This window comes from Rhodnius prolixus, unplaced genomic scaffold (assembly GCF_049639745.1).
Source record: "Rhodnius prolixus isolate KJV_2025 unplaced genomic scaffold, Rpr scaffold_7, whole genome shotgun sequence".
Classification (NCBI taxonomy): Eukaryota; Metazoa; Arthropoda; class Insecta; order Hemiptera; family Reduviidae; genus Rhodnius; species Rhodnius prolixus.
Window position 1 is genome coordinate 28,918,643 of NW_027411582.1, and position 17,220 is coordinate 28,935,862.

Here is a 17,220-nt window from a genome sequence, read left to right on the forward strand (position 1 = left end):
CAATATTGTGATTTATTTTTGCTGCGAAACTCTCAGTTGAAAAACTGGCTTTTTAGATAATAAAGCAACTGAGTATATTATTGTAATATAATGAAAATATTGTCATCATAATGAAATTTCATCATGGCAGTGCCATAGAATTAAATCTGAATTCCCACGCTGAGATCCCGGGTTCGAATCCAGCTGCTGGTCCTCAGGTTTTTATTCGCTAGGAGTTTCTCAATGCTCACTGTCCGGGGATGACAATGTTGTCTATTACGAGAGAATACTGCCCGGCAGTGCGTCGGAAAAGGCTCCCGATGGCTTCAGATGATACCGTGCTACAAGTAGAAAAACAATCAAATAAATAGTAACAATAAAAAGAAATATAACCCCTGTTTTTAGTGGAATAGACATGACACATTTTGCCTCAAGTTAATTCCCTACAAAAAGAAACATAACTTTTAATACACAAATTGTCAGCATTTTTGGAGGCAAGTTTGTTTTAATATTGTTAAGTTAGAAAAGAGATTAGCTGAGTGGTTAGCTCACTGGATTCCCATGCGGAGTTGCCGGGCTCAATTCGAATCCACTGCTGAGCCTTATATTTTTTCTTGCTAATAGTCTCCTGCAGGGCTTGCTGAAAAAATGATAAAGTTTCCATTTTTTAAAATAAAGGACAAATCAAATAGATAAAATAAGAGAACAGTGGCCAAAACATTTTTAGACAATGTTAACCTTTTTTTATAATTAACGTAGCGTCTAAATGCTACCAAATTCCATGAATTAGGTGTCATTCGTTAGGAAATTTTATCCAGATGTGGCTTTTGGAGTTCTAGAAGCTGTGCATCTAATGGGAGAAGAGTTAGAAACTATAAAGGTCTGTGATATCTGATAAATTCTAAAAAAAAATATTAATGCAGTTCATTGATATCAATAGTTATAAAATTTCCAAAAGTACATTGCATTTTTAATGTGTAAGTAATGTGTTCTGTAAGGATTCATGAAAATATCGTTTTTAGGCGAAATTAAAGTACATATTTAAAAAACCCAATCGCAGTAAGAGAAATTACTTGAGAAAAATTGTACACAAATTTAAATAAAGTATTTAACCTTTCTGAAAGCCCCTAACGAGCTGAAATTACTAGCTGGAGTATGAAGGAAATGATGGGTATTTGCTGATTGGTTTGCCTTTTGTGGTTTAATCAAATTTTATACTTAACTTTATAGTCTGTAAGTTTTTGTTAAGGTGCTTATTCCTCAATATCATGAAAATTTTGTTCTTAGTATATCCGTGATTCAGTTGAAACAGGTTATTATTTAATTATTCTTTCAGCCTAGAGGCATATAAAAGTGTTACTTGAAATTAAGGTAGCAGCAAAAGCCTCTGTCATTTTTGTATTTTCCTAATTGATTTATTACAATATAAATATAAGAAGAGCTGAGCGTTAAATGCAGAAAATATAATCATAATAATACAGATTATTACCAACAACCAATATGAGTGGTAGAGGATGGAGGAGGATGCACAGACCAGAACTGGGGACGTTCTGGTTGTAACAATTATTCCAGATCAGCTTATGTTAATTGATTAAAACAATCAATTTTGGTTATGACTTTCTCCAGTAGAAAAGTGCTAAATTTGTCTGAGAGAAATTGCTAATAATTAAATTGAGAACAACATTTTGTTGTGTAAAGTGATCTCAGAATTATTGATTGCGATCTACTTTGTTAGGAATATAAATATTTGTTTTTGTGTACAGGTGTGTTATTGTTGATATTGTTGTTTCTAAGTGCGAAGAATTTAAACATTATTATGGCAAGTTGGAAAATAGATTCCCAAACATTGTAAAAAGAAAATGACACCAATAATGTTTTTTTTTTTTAATTTAATATTCACACAGGTGTGCCAGAAATTTAACTTTTCTGCATTGTCAGAATTCAGAATATTTTAGATTTGATTTAGTAAATTAATTTACTAAAGTTTTGAAGTGATCGGCATGCATTGAATTGTCATGAATATGGTGTGTACGCTAGGAATACAATAGAGAAATAGGAGAATGTTATTGCATACATATCTGTCCTGGTCTTGAAGTTCCAAAGAACTTTTATCGCAAAACAAGATGGTGACGCAACTTGACTAAAACAAATTATCATGATAAAATAATTTTAGATCTATGTATAAAACAAATGTAATTACATTACGTTCTGCATACCAGAAATGGGGACGTCCTGGTTCCAACCGTTACTCCAGATCAGTCATTTAATTGATTAAATTAATCAATTTTGTTTTTGACTTTCCACAGTAGAAAAGGGCTATGAGTTCGCTCATGTCTTAGAATTCATGAGATGAGTGTAAGATAATTTTGTTTTAAAGTAATTTCTATGCAGCTGTTTATAATTAAGTCTTTGTTGGCTACAGCGTTGCTGCAATTTTGGTTGTCTACCACTTCGGTATTTTATTTCTGTTTAAAGGATATAGGGGAGTCAGTTTTATTCGGACTTTAGTGCATCGGTGCTTCGTTCTCAGATGTCCCCTAGCTCGAATAAAAACAGAACGACCTGTAAGTTAATGCGGCTACATATTTTTGATTATATCTAGATAGAATTTTAGGATTTTAGTTCAAATCATCATCTTTATAAAAAAATAAAATAAAAATAGCAGAAAAATTGAAATCGGTAGTAAAGTTTCAGAAAATATTCCTCAATAGGAGCGTGGTTTGTCACAGTTCTTTATGTAAACGATTTTGTTTAACCAAAATAACTAGTGTTTTTCTAATATTTGATGTGAGGCTTTTATTTATTTATTTTTTTCCTGATTTTAAAGGAGTCTTAAAGAAAACTAATTTTCTTTCTTTTTTATTTTTAAAACAATACTTTTTTTTTTTAACCACATTAAATATTAAGATTATTTACAATCGTACGATTTCCTGGTGTTTAAATTTTCTGATTTCAGTTCTGCTTTTTCTAACGTACTTTTTGCCGCTGAAGGAAAATCGGCATCTTTATTCTTGTTTATTATTAAAACATTTTCTAAAAAGAGAAAAAAGATTAAGTTACAAACTTGAAATAAGTAGAATATATTGTAAAATGAACATCCAAAGATAAATTTACACTTTCTACAAATCTATAATTCTTATTAGAATAATTTTTTATAAAAACGTGTTTTAGGCAGCTCTAAGGATGAATTCTTCTCGTAATGGGCCATTTAGAATAATGTAAAAAACTGGATAATGTTAATAAGAACTAATTTGTTTTAAAATACATAGTTTTCATATAGTGTATAAGTTAGCATTGTAAGAAAGTGAGATTCATGTGTGGGTGCCAGTCAAGATTTTTTTAATATTTAGATTAGTTTTGTTCATTGATTATTAACAAAAGTGGGTTATGAGTCGATTGTATGTACGTATTATTATTGTTGATGAGATATGTCACTTAAGGAATTATCCTCAGATATTTGGTTCTTAATTAGTTCTATAAAAATTTGATTTTTGTATCGTTGACGAATGTTTTCTAACAAGTATAGAAAAAATTTTTTTTAAGGATTTAAAAAAAATAAATAAAATTTTATTAATTCTACTTAGAATTCGAGTGACGATCTAAAAAGAATCAGAGTTTTTCCAGTTTTTTACTCAAAGTAAAATTTAAAATTGAGGTAACGCGTTTTGCAATTTGCATTCTATTATTAAAAAAAGAAAAAGTAAATTGAAAACATTTGAAATAATTTCAAAAATGTGAATCTTCATTACCTTCTTTTCCTTCTTTCTTTGTGCATACCACAGCAAAGTTATTGTAGTCTGTTTCCATTACTGTAAAGTCTTCTTTATATTCATTGTTATTCCTAATACTTCTATCTGTAATTACAACAAGGTATATTCCTTCTAAGATTTATGATTAACCTATTGTTCCCAGTGCGCTTTATTTTTTTACGTTGTTATCTAGAAACTATACACCATGAATTTATCTATACAAATCTTTCGAAATTAAAGATATGAATTAAGAGGGTGTGATTTTACGAAACATGGCAAACATGCAAAATTGACGACTGCATTTTTCTTAAACCCTAGAAAATAAATTCTAAAGAGATTAAAATTACAATTATCAAGACTACCATCTAGCAAAGTGAAAGCGGTCTTTTATAGCTTATCTGAAACGTGTCCATCATTGCCAGTTTCGCTACTGCTTTTGCTTTTCCATTGCCTTCATACTGCATTTTACCCAATTGGTTTATGATGCTTATGGCAGTCAATTAATTATCGTATAATTTCTTTGTATAATAAAAAATATATATACGTAGAGCAACCGTACCAACCGTAAGGATTATGAAATCAGAATTTAAAGGACGTAAGGGTCGCGAATATAAGGAAGCTATTAAATTTAAGTACTCAGGGATTTCTCCGTAAGTTAAGTATCTGACCTTCTACACTTTCAAAGTGCAATTTGAATGCCTTTACTACATCTCCCAACTCTCCCGAATTCCGAGCGTGGGAATGTAAATTTCCCTTTTACTAGCGGTATTGTGGTAGCTCTAGTAGCACAGGAGATTAGACACGATAGTCCACAGGCTTACTAGGGCCATGTCATATAAGGACAGATTTTTTAACAAGTGGAAAATAAAAATTAACCCCTTAAAAACAGAGGCTATCCTTTTCACTAAGCGCAGGCAAATAGGGGACTATAGTTTGGACACGGTGCACAGGCACACAGGAAAGTTAAGGACTCCCTGAAGTAAAACCTTCCTTAGAGGCTAAGGGTTTTTCATTGTTTTTCCCCTCATTATTTACTTTTATACTATAGTAACAATTTATGTAATTAGCTGGAGATTATAGTGTTTATACTAGCACTCCTTATGTACATATGTGTGTACCTTCAATTGTTAAATAAAGTTTATTCTATTCTATATTCTAGTAGCACAACTTTGTTTTCTTCGTTCTACTGTGGCTACATGCTCTACCTTCTCTTTCTTGGGGTTTAATTGATCTTTTGTTACATCCACGATTTCTAACGTATCCTTTTCATAAATTTTTAACTGGGATGCCTTGAAACTGCGCCCACATTGAGTAACCTTGTCTTAAGATGTTATTGGCTGGAGTGATTACTTTACATGACCAAAACCTTCCAAACGCTCATGAAGTTTGGAATTTGGAAGTCAGAATTTTGAAGCTCAGGTAGTTGATCTTCAAGAGGCAACTGTTGCCGATTTATAATATTAATAAACTGCTCTGTTCTGTTTCTGGTTTTAATTGAGCAACTAAAGTTCGGGTTCTGATAAAAAAATGTCTAGGACATTTTGGCTTTGGCCCGAGTTTTCTGAGTTGCTATATTTTTATTATTATTAGGTATTATTATTGGTTAGCAGCAGAGCAGAACAAAAATAATAAATCGTGAACATTATGGAAGTATTCTGGGCGATCTAGTTGTAAAGCTTCTTGAGAAGTGGATTGGATAGCGAAAGAAACAAAAGCACAAAAGTGCTTTAAAATTAAAATAAATGTGATATTTGACTTAAGATTTACTTGTACATCCATTCAATCAACAGATATGGCACTGTCTTCAATTTATTCCCAAATCTAAAGAAATGGTTGAAAGTGAAACGTAACTATTTGCACTTTGAGCATTTCTTCTCTGATTTTTTGAGCTCTGCACAAACAGCCGCCAAGACCTATTGTCGAAAGAAACAATTTCCAAAGTAAATAGTTCTATTTTGAAGTGTCGTTTGAAGGCTTAGAAGACAGCTCTGTTCAGACTGCCTTTAATTAGAGGATCTTAGATTTTGATGGTCCACTGACATCTTTCAAAAATTAAATTTCAATTTGGAAGCAATTCAAAAGTTTTCTTACCTGCTTCTTCTCGTGTGCACTTAAAAGGGACTTTTCCCTTCTTCTCTTTCCCAGTGCAATGCACGGTGTATTCCGATTTCGTTTTTCTATAAAACAAATAATTTATATGATGCTTTCTATCTTACTGTACGTACAATCAGAAATACTTAACATTAATGATTTAGATTTAATGGTAAAGAAACAAATCTTTCTTTTCCCCTATTATCTAAAAATGTTGTGCTTAACAGACAATAATTTAAAAATTAATATTTTTTAATTGGTCTCTAGGAGCTTAGAATCTGAAAAAACTCTGAAAAACTATACATAATGGTTGTAAGGCTCGTAGACAAGAGAAAATAAGCTTAAAATTCATTCACTTTATAAGGTATTTATAACCAACGAAAGAAAGGTTGAGAACTCTATTTCTGTCTTCTTATTTTCTTTTTCATCTATTTATTACGCAAAAATGTCACCTGAAAGTTCAAGATATCCAGAAAAACAATGTGGAAGTAACTCATACGAATTGCTGCTATTCCAAAACCAAAAAAGTCTTTTTTAAAACTATTATTACGAATGCGCTCATAAAACAGAGGGAAAGAATTGCTCAAAAATTCATCTGGGCAACAGTGATCCCCTCTCAAAGTGGTTTAAACACTTATTCAATTCTATTATCAACTTGGTTCTTTTTAAGAGATTTTTAAAAATTAGTAGAATCATTTTCGAAATAAAGGGCTCAACTCATTTCTCCTTTATTGATTGCAGATTCATTGAAATTTTTACAGTTAACTTCAAAACTATTCAGTTTTTACTAACATGAGTGCTTGTAAAAACCTATTTTCTGGTTGTGGGAAGCAATACTGAAATAATGATAGCATAGTTTGGCAAAAAGAAACCATTTGAAAAATTTTTTTTTCTTCTGCATTGACTTCTTAGGCCCGCCCACTTCTTCTTCTTATTTTTTTTTAATGAAGTTAAAAAGACAACTTAATAGATACCCTTGTTTAAATTTTCCTTTTGTATCACTTTTTACAGTGTCACCATTCTTCGTAAGAGTAATTTCTCGACAGAGAATTGTACTGGACCCATTCTTAGCATGAGTCACAAACCATGTGCCTGAGAAAAACTAAAATAAGAAAAAAAGATTAAAAAATCAAATCAAATAATTAAACAAGAATTTTAATGCAAGAATTTAAGAAGTTGCAATGCGTTCATATCAGAATAAAGAGAGAATTCGCACTATAAATTTATCAGCGTTAACTGTGGCAATATTACTGTAGCAAGTTATGCGCTAACTATACCATTGATAGCTCTACTCTTGACAATCGTGAAAGTATGGTATAGCTCTCTGCCAGTCAAAATTTTGTGTAGTTTCAAGGTTGAAAAGTATAATTGAGTTATTGAGGTGTATTTATGTTGTCTTTCCTTGTTACAGAAATATCGACTATTCAGTTTCCATCAAAATTTATGAGGTTACCCCGTAACCCTTAGTTAGCCATTTATCTGATAGCTGCTTTTTGGTATGGAGGGAGAGGATGAAAGAAACCTGCGTGATTAGTCCAACTTTCGCGGCAGCCACTGACCATTTAGTTGCAAATTACTGATTTACGAAGTAAGTATATATTGTTTTGGAATTAGATTACAGTATTTACAGGGCTATAGTATCGGGTAATAGTAGAATGAGAGACATTGTTTGAATCCAAGTGATTCTTGTGCTGTTTCAAATGACTATAGAGGTCGCAAAAATTAGCTTTTTAAAGAGGTCATTTTTGCAGTACGAATGTCAAAACTGTTTGTGACGAAATAGGTTTATCAATAATATGTTATTGATAAACTATGTTGAATTGAAGCAGAGGAAATCTATTCAATTACTATTCACTTGGCGAAAAACATTTTGGGATCAACCCGTATGAATAAATGTTAAACAACCTAAATGCAAAAAAATCCCTTAACTATGGCCATCAACTTTTATAATATCTAATAAGAAACTAATAATTTATTACACAAGTGTAAATTTGAGAAGTTTTTCTTCTTCTTTTACCGTACAAAGAAAATTTGACCACTTGAGCACCATTTTCTGATTTCTTTCAGTTGGTTTGTTTTGATACTAATTGATAATCTTTATTATTTTTTTTATATATATTAATCGGCTTAACTCCACAAAATGTTCAATAAGTTGAAAATTGTATTTGCTTATATGGATGAAACTTTTACATATTTATTTGCAATTATATAAGATATATACCCAGGTAGAAATACCCATCCATCATTGGCGAGGAATGTGGATCAATCGCTAAATTTGATGAAAATGAATTGAAAATATTCAATAGATTATAGTTAAATTTAATTCAATAAGTAGATGTAAAATTAATAAAACCTACCCTTTGTGAATCAATGTTTTTCATAGCTTCACATTTCTTACTAGAGGAAAGATGGGCCAAAGTCAAAATCCCCAAAAATATTAACGCAACGATCCTGTAATTCAATTTTAAAGTTACAATAATACTTATGTGAGAGCTGAACGTTATTAGGCCATTAATTTCTTTTTTATTACTTATAAATACTTGTGAGAAGGCAAATACATTAAGAATTATTTATTACACTCTCTTTTTGCTGGTGTTTTGGCAATTTAGATGCCCTAAAATGCAAATTTTTGTGGATGTGAACTGGTTTGCGCTAGTTTTCCTTGCAAAGTCTGTTCCATCAGATAGGAGAGAGTAGATTTTCAACCAGCACATCAATTACAGAAAATCGTATTTGTTTGAGATCAAAAAATTTAAAAATCCAATTAAAAATTATTACTCACGTTTTCATTTCAGCTAGCCGAAAAGTACTATCACTGAATTTAATTGCACCCAAGAGCATTTATACCCTTATCTCCCACCATCAAGATAGATTTGGTGTTTTAATTATTTCAATTTAGTTGCTACTTCATTCTTGATTCTATTTGAGGCTGACATATAGTTCATAATAATTGTCATGCTTAGATATGTTTTAGTACAAAGCAAAGAGATGAAGTGAAACAACTTCTCCATTAAGTTCACAAAGTTTGCTTGATTTTTCAGCACAACGTAATTGTAAAATATAGAATAGAATATATATATATATATTTGCCTGAACATATGTTCTACATACAATTGGTTCGTCATAATTAACTTCAGACCACAATAAATATTCACTATTAAACAATTGATGCAAGTAAACAATATCAGATCATTCAACTTTGATGTGAGTATCATTCCATTTATTATCCAAGAAGTCTTCTATTTTATAAAATATGTTATTTAATAAAAAGTTTTTAATAGTTTTCTTAAATGACTTTTGTTCTAGATTTCTCATAAATTGTGGAATTATGTTGAATATCCTGTTTGCCACCAAGTTCGGCGCCTTGTCGGACCTAAACAATCTCTTTCTAGGCAAATGTAAGTCATTTTTGCTTCTTACATTATAGGAATGTTCATCACTTCTTAAAACATTTTTCTCGCTGTTTTTTATATGCATTATATTCGCATAAATAAATAACGACGGTAATGTTAATATTCTATACTCCTTAAATAATGGTTTACAGCTGTCCATTTTTCTACTATGTAACATGATCAGTAAGGCCTTTTTCTGCATTTTAAATATGATTTTTGCATCTGAGGCTGCTCCCCATAGTAACACTGCATAATTCTGCTTGGACTGAAACAATAAAAAATACGCTCAGGTATAAGGTTGAGTTTATAAACTGTTTTATTCATCGTCACACAAAACTTGACCTAATGAAACGTATGAAGTATTGCATGACAGCTGAATGCTTAAAATAGATTGCCATTTTGAGCAAAATGCCAATATGTAGGCAAGAGACCATCGTTTTATAGTAAGACAGACAATCCTGGCTTTTTCCCCGGCGGTTATTTTTGAAGTGAAAATTGTTTTGAAGATCGCGCTCCCCTATCCTATTAGACTGTTATTCTCAATCTTTTTTTTTTTGTCGCGGCACACTTTTAACAATTTCAAAATTTGGCGGTGCTCTAACAATACGATAAGTTTAAAAGTATTTTACTTATCCATAATACTCTGTGTAAAATAGTTTATGTTTATTTTCAATATAAAATAAAATAATATGTACTTCAAAAACAACAGTATATGTTTATTAAGGGATTAATAAAAAGTTAATAATAAGAATACTTTTAATGAGAAATTTGAGCTTGATGTTTTTTGATAATTTCGTTTATATTTGGTCGTATAAATGATAATGCTACTCACATATCGTCTTCTACATTTAATATATAATTTTTATTGCATGCATTTCTAAAATTTGGTGGCACATTTCAAAACTTTCGCGGCACATTACTATCCACAGGGGAGTGGATAGTAGGGTTATGGGGAGAGCAGAGAAATGAAAACTTGTGTGTTTTGTTAAGTTTATATTTATCTTTTTAAGAAATACTTAATATCTTCTTGGACTTACATGTGTATTATTTACCTGTTCCGAGAAATACATAAAATATACCTAACTCTAAATCTCTTTGTCACTATTCTACACTATTAGGAACATCCAACATTCTCTTTTGCAACAATAAAGAGGAACTCTTTTCAGTCAAATTTCTCGGATATGGGTTTGAACCGTGTGTTTTTCACAGCTACTAATTCTCTCCAACTGAACGATGCTGTTAGTGATGTTTTAAGACAGTTGGAACAGACAGTGTATCTTGAGCCAGTGCTGCATTCAGTTCAATTCCCGCTCTTGAATTACATTCGTATCATGATGTGCAACAGTCTATGTAGTTGTTTACTTGATTCTTACGTCAAAAACTATAAATAGCAGGAAACTTGAGCATTATTGACCAGGTAGTGTGCGAAGGAGATTTCTCAACCAAGAATTTATTCCATTTATTCTTACAGCTCACAGTCTGGTGGTGGATACAGAACGCTGCCCGGAGGCCATCAGAGCGCTACAAAAATCCTCCGGACATCAATGACACGTCTTAAATTAAAATAATAAAACAGAAATATCTGGTTTTACTTTTTCCGCGACTGATCTATTCCTTAGATATGAAATCGAGTGCCAAATTTCCTTCAATACAAACAAACAGATTTCTCAGGTAAACATGCTATTTTTTTCTCCTAATTAAAATTCGCATTTATAATTATTACGCATAAAAAATTATTAGTGGGGGATTTAGTATGAGTAGGCAGTTTCGGAATAAATTTAGTTTTTATATCTCACCTCGCTGACATGAACACGTAAGTAAAAGAACTACCTTCTTTTATTTTCTTAATTAATTAATTGAACTTTCTACACATGGTTACGATGATAAAATGATACTGTCGAATGAAGCCTGTCAACAAAGCTCCTGTAGAATCATTCAAAAGAACAACATTGCCTAAGTTGAAGAATCAAACCAAAGGGTTAGGGTTGATGTGCGTTATGTCCAAGATCAAATGAAACCCTTCACGGCTCCCTAGAAAATCGCAGAATATTCGAAAAGAGCAAAGGGGTCTCATTACAGATGAACTGATATTATTTGTATCTAGGAATTCAGAATAAACATTTTAAAGGTTTATCAATCAGGGACCAAAATATTATTATCGCTTCTTTAGTTGCTACTGGTCGAAATAGCAAATTTCAAAGATTTCTCTTTTTAGTTTTTCAGCTACGGTGGGTAATAATCACATACACAAAGAGAAAATATTCAATTTCTTAAATCTCTTTGTAACAGTAGACCTCAAAGCCTGTGTAATCTCCAGAAAGTTTAGCGAGATATTTTACAGTAATTGAGGGAATCTTTCCAGAATTTCGTTCAAATTAATTCCGTAGGGAGTATTCAAAAATAAATAAAAAAATCCATAGTTATGCAGTAAACAATTTAGTTTACCTTTCGTGAGCGAAAATGTACTGGAAAATTAAGTCTAATTTGATTTCTTCCTTCACGAACATTGTATTGTATATCAATTATTGTGAAACATATTGTGCAGGTTCCTTGCAGTAGCCTTTTTCTTTGGAATTTTTACATTCGAATTTGTTATTGGTTGTAGTAATGATGACTATGGTTATGATTCTACTAAATGTAATGTGGTAACACCTGAGTGATTTCAATTTAGACAAGGTACGTATTATTAAATGAAAGTTGAATAAAACCATACTTCGTTTAACATTAATACTTAGCTGAATTAAACAAATTGAATTTTTGATTTATTATTCAATTTAAAATTATTCATAATTTAGTGACTTCTTAAAGTTCTGTACAGCAAACGGTCTGAGAGGAAATATCGCAATTGCTAAAGAATAAGAATAATTATGTAATTGCTAACTATAATACAATTACTATTTTACATTTTAAATTAATTAATAACAAGCGATGATCGAATTTGCAGTATTCTACTATGTACATTGGACTTTGAATGTACTGTTAACAATTTTTATAAGGCTACTTTTATAATTGAAGCGGCCAGTTTTAATGATATCTCAGCTAGGAGTAATACCCTTAGATATCAAAAGCCTCTTTTAACCCATATTACATGTCCAAAGAAAAGCATTTGGAATAAGAAACGGAATGAACGGTGAAAATGCAGTTCCCGGCAATTCAAGTAAAAATGTTTAAAGGAAATGAAATGCATTTACGTTCATAGATAGTATATAATTCCACAAGAAAGGTCTTTTAAATACATGACTCTACATTTTTATCTTACTATATCTTTTTATCTTACTCTATTTGCTTACCTATCATACGAGGAATAAAAGAAAATTAAAGAGCAACACTGCGGTAAATAGGAGTCGACAAAGCTAAAGCATAATCTAAAAAAATGTTAATAGGTTAGAAAGTATAATCATACCTTAAATTGGTAACACTCTGAATACTTTCTTCTGATGCAAGTATCTTGTATCTAACTGAATTAATCTTTTTCGTAATACCTCATTATTATTTTAAATTTTCAACATAAGAAACCAGCAAATAAGAAAGTATTTGTTGAAGTCACAAAACAGTACTGATTGAGATGAAAATTTAGCGTACAGATTAATAAGTTTTGTTTGTTTGTTTTGTTTTTATTTTCTATATTTATATAAATAAGTATATAAAGGAGCTAAAGGTTACTTACGTGACACATGAAAGGTACGAAAATAGCTCAATTGTGTGTCTAGAGTTACAAAGAGCTTTTGAAAAATACTCCAATGGCAAGAAAACAAAATTTCATACGAATACGTGGTTCACAGTTGGAGATATAGAACGGCCATAATTTTACAGAATTTCATGACCCAAAAAATTTTCAACCCTTTATATCTTCTACATTTATAGATCTGTGCACAAAATAACTATAGTTTATAATTGAGAAAAACAAAGTGTACAAGAGAACAAAATTTTATACGAATACGTGGTTCACAGTGGGAGATATAGAACGGCCATAATTTTACAGAATTTCATGACCCAAAAAATTTGCAACCCTTTATAAAAATTCAAATTTTTCCCCTCATTTTCTTGAACTGATTTCTCTTACAACTATTAGGGCTCTCTTTTTCTTATTCTTATGGTGTCACAGTCCTATTGTAGGGCCTGGACAACATTTAAGAGAGAGTGCCACTGTTCTCTCTCTATTCATTCTCTCTTTCTTCATTCGTAACAATTGATTTTTTCCGAGACAGGGTCGTTGGCCCAACCTGGAGGACAAGGAGCATTATTTCGGAGAGCTCACCTCCTAGAAGAATTGCCGTCACCTTGGCTAATGAATCTCTTCTACCCATTCGCGTTAAGCCATCTGACTCGACTTATGGATGCTGCCGTTGACTGAAAAGATAGTTTCTTCCGCCACCACCCTGACTATGTGACCCGCTGCAATCGACATAGTTTGTTCATCATTTTACCATTAAAATATGTTTCCAGATGGAACTACGAGGATGCGATCTACTTTACCCATTGGGGCTCTCTAAGTACTTTAATTTCGGCTTTAAAAAATGTTTTAATGAATCCTTCAGAAGATTTTCAAAACACATAAAATTTACTTTTGGAAATTTTTATAATAGTATCATTTTAATTGATACATAAATTCAGTATAGTTAGATGTAGTTAATTCTTAATATTTTTTAGCCTTACAGTATTTATATAAAAATTCGTCTAGTTTTAGGCAAAGAGTACGCACAGGAATTATTAAAAAAATTTCAAGAGGAACAGGAACAAGCAGAAGAGGAAAAAGAAGAAGAACATGAGGAGGGAACAGAGGAGGAAACAGAGGGAACAGAGGAAACAGAGGAGGAAGCCAGTATTAATCATGAATTCCCACTAAAAGTGACAGTTCTTTCCACAGATTATGAGAAATATGCCTTAATTCATACATGTTCCGAAACTTTAGTAGAGCAAGGAAAACATTTTGTAGGTAATGAAACTATTATTGTTTGGGCTATGATTATAAATTTACATCAGGTAAACAAACCAATAGAGAAACTTCATACCTAAATTGAGGGAAATCGTAATTAAAGAAATAAATGATAACTTTTATAAAATTAAAAGTTCTTACAATCACAGATCGGTTTCACAGTAACTGTTACACGAATAGTGAATTTTTATTTATAAATATCTTTCCTAAATTCCTTCCCTTTCAATTACTTTCCTTTAGAAACAAGAACTTCTTAAATCTTAAAGTTGAATAAAGAAGGCTCAGAAACCACTGTGAAGCTAAAAATAGTTTTGACAAATATAAACTGAAGCTTTTGCGATCATATTTGAACATTTTTTTTCTGCTGTAACAATAAACCTCTTCGTTCAGAACACTTAGTATCTGATACATTCACATTGAAGTTATCAGCTGGCAGTCGCTATGATTTTGCCATTACAACATACTATCTGCCTTCAACATTCTATCTCTAACTTTTCCTCCGCTCTACAAATTCGCTCCCATTTAAGTAAGGGTACAGTTCAACGATTAGTGATCTGTGGAGTGTCTCGTGGAGATAGCGGGTTAGCGGGCACCTGCCTGACATTTAATTTTTTTCTTCTTTAAACAAGGGTCTTATTGCTCACTTACCTGAGTTCTCAGATATTGAGAAAGTTGGGAAAAAAAAACTTCCTACAACAATAGAGTAGAATGTGAATATCTAAAATGGAAAAGCAATTTCACAATTTTTTAAAGATCACTGTGCCGCGTTTATTATACTTAACTATATTTCTGCATATTCTGAAAGTGATTGCTAAGATTGATGATTGATTTAATCAAATTTAGATTTTTAGAAGAGTTCTTTTAGCCCTAATTAACCTAATTGTAACCCTTAATTATTTTTTTTTGCAACTCCCATTAATATTATTTCTTCTTTTTCAGATAATTATTTAGTATTAAACAAAGAAAAGAATGCTAAACTTCCTGAAGATGCGAAACAAAAATTTAAAGAATTTTGTTGGCAGGAAGACAAATTTGAACTAGAGCAAAAATGTCAAAATGAAGAGACAAAAACATAAGTATAAAAAGAAACAAAAAGTATTTTTTTTTAAATAAAGTGACATTTTAAGAGAGGACAATATTGTGATTTATTTCTTATAGTAAAACTTTCAGCTAAAAAGCTGTCGTTTTGGATAACTAAACTACTATGTATATTATTGTAATATATTGTCATTATAATGTAATTTTAATACGGAAGTGATTGTATTAAATCTGAATTTCCCTGATTCTAATTAGCTGCTGGTCCTCAGGTTTTTATTAGCTAGGAGTTTTTCACGGCTCACTGTCCTGTGTTAGACGGTGTTGTCTGTTACGAGAGAATACTGTTCGACATTGCGTTAAAAAAGGCTCCAGCTCTGGCTTCAGATTACCTTGCTACAATCAGGAAAAAATCAAATCAACTGCCATAATAAAAAGAAAAATTACTCTTGTTTTTAGTGAAAGAGTCATGACACTATTCTCTCAAGTTAATTCCTTACAAAAAGAAACATAATGTTTAATAAAGATATTGTCAGTCTTTTTGGAGGTAAGTTTATATTAATATTGTTAAGTTAGAGGAGAGATTATGTGAATGGTTTAGCTAATTGGATTCTAAAGCAGAGATGCCAGAGCTTCCGAAACCAGCTATTTATTCTTATATTTTCTCTAGCTAGGGGCTTCCTACAGTACCCAGCCCAATGGTGGACGAGAGAACAATGTTCCGATGCCGGCACTGAAGAAAGCTCCGGGCGTCAATTACTTCAGACAATGGCACACCTTAAATAATAATAATAAATAGTTAAGATTAACTGTCTCATTGCACGAAAGAGTATAAATTCTAAAAAATATTAATGCAGTTAAATATTGATGGTTATAAATTTCCAAAATAACAATGGACTTTTAGTAATGTCTTCTATAAATAAGGATTCATGAAAACATTCTTCAAAGACGAAGTTAAAGTACTTAGAAAACCCCACTAGTATTAAGAGAATCACTTAAAAATTGCAACCTAGATAATGCAGTAAGTTTGTACTCTAAAAACTAAGATAAAAAGTACAGAAATGGTCTTCTGTTTGAAAAACGAGGCTTTAAAAACTAGCAAAAAATTTGGAGTGAACCAAAGTCATGTGATATATGACTTTCTCTAACTACTATTCTCGAGGTTCTGACAAATTTTCTTTAAAAGATGGTTGTTGTTGATTTTGTAATAGAATTTGTTGCTGATCTTGGTAAGTGTAGTATTTTTAAACAAGGCATCAGCTGCCTCAAGCCGTTGATTGTCTTTAAGCCAAATTATCTGTGTACCTTTCTTTGAGCTTCAGGGAGAGAAGAGTCAAAGTCAAATAATTCGGCAGAAGGCTTCCACACATTTCTACTACTACTGGCTTATGTCGTTGAAAAGCCCAATAAGAATCTTCCATATTTTATGAAGCTAACCCTCAAATATTTAATTAAAATACTAATCAATCAAGAGTTTGAATTTGAAATGATTTAGTCCATCTTTCTATGGCTACGTTACAAGAACCAATGCAAAATTATTTCTTTTGAATAATCTCGAATTTGGGGACAGTATTGCTTTCCAATAAAATACAAGTGTTCTGTCATTCTCATATGTAAATAATATTCACGGCACATATGAAAATATATAATATATTGTATTTACCAAATTAATACCAAATGTTCAAACATTGACACACATTTTTACATAAGCAGATGTATACATATTTTACACTTTAATAGATTAAATAACAAATTACAATATTCTGCGCACTTTGCGTAATAAAACCTTTGAAAATATTGACAGATGGACAGAATAATAAATATTTACAAAAGATTTATGTGAACACTTGAATATTTAAAGAGCATAAACAATATTTATATTATGTAAAAAAGTTTTATTTTTACAAAACCCAAATTTTAATATTGTTTATCCATTCTTTTGTATGTTTGAACACATGTTATGCGAACATATTAGTAATTGTGTTTTTTTCTTTGAAGTCGATAGATGTAGCACTACACGATCCAAGACCACTCCTAA

The 17,220-nt window shown here is 31.2% G+C and overlaps 1 protein-coding gene across 2 annotated transcripts; it reads right to left on the reverse strand.

Annotated features, from left to right (window-relative positions):
- Nucleotides 1–2,822: 2,822 nt before the first annotated feature.
- LOC141447329 (triabin-like) lies at nucleotides 2,823–8,675 on the reverse strand. Of its 2 annotated transcripts, none has more exons than XM_074114767.1 (6): nucleotides 8,602–8,675; nucleotides 8,177–8,270; nucleotides 6,794–6,921; nucleotides 5,820–5,905; nucleotides 3,729–3,833; nucleotides 2,823–3,012 (listed from the first exon to the last, which is right to left on the reverse strand). In XM_074114767.1, the coding sequence occupies exons 1-6, from the start codon at nucleotides 8,658–8,660 to the stop codon at nucleotides 2,888–2,890; spliced, it is 597 nt and encodes a 198-aa protein (XP_073970868.1). In that variant the 5' UTR covers nucleotides 8,661–8,675; the 3' UTR covers nucleotides 2,823–2,887. The 2 variants fall into 2 exon arrangements, with proteins under 2 accessions (XP_073970868.1, XP_073970866.1); XM_074114765.1 differs by lacking the exon at nucleotides 8,602–8,675 and adding an exon at nucleotides 8,397–8,548.
- Nucleotides 8,676–17,220: the final 8,545 nt, after the last annotated feature.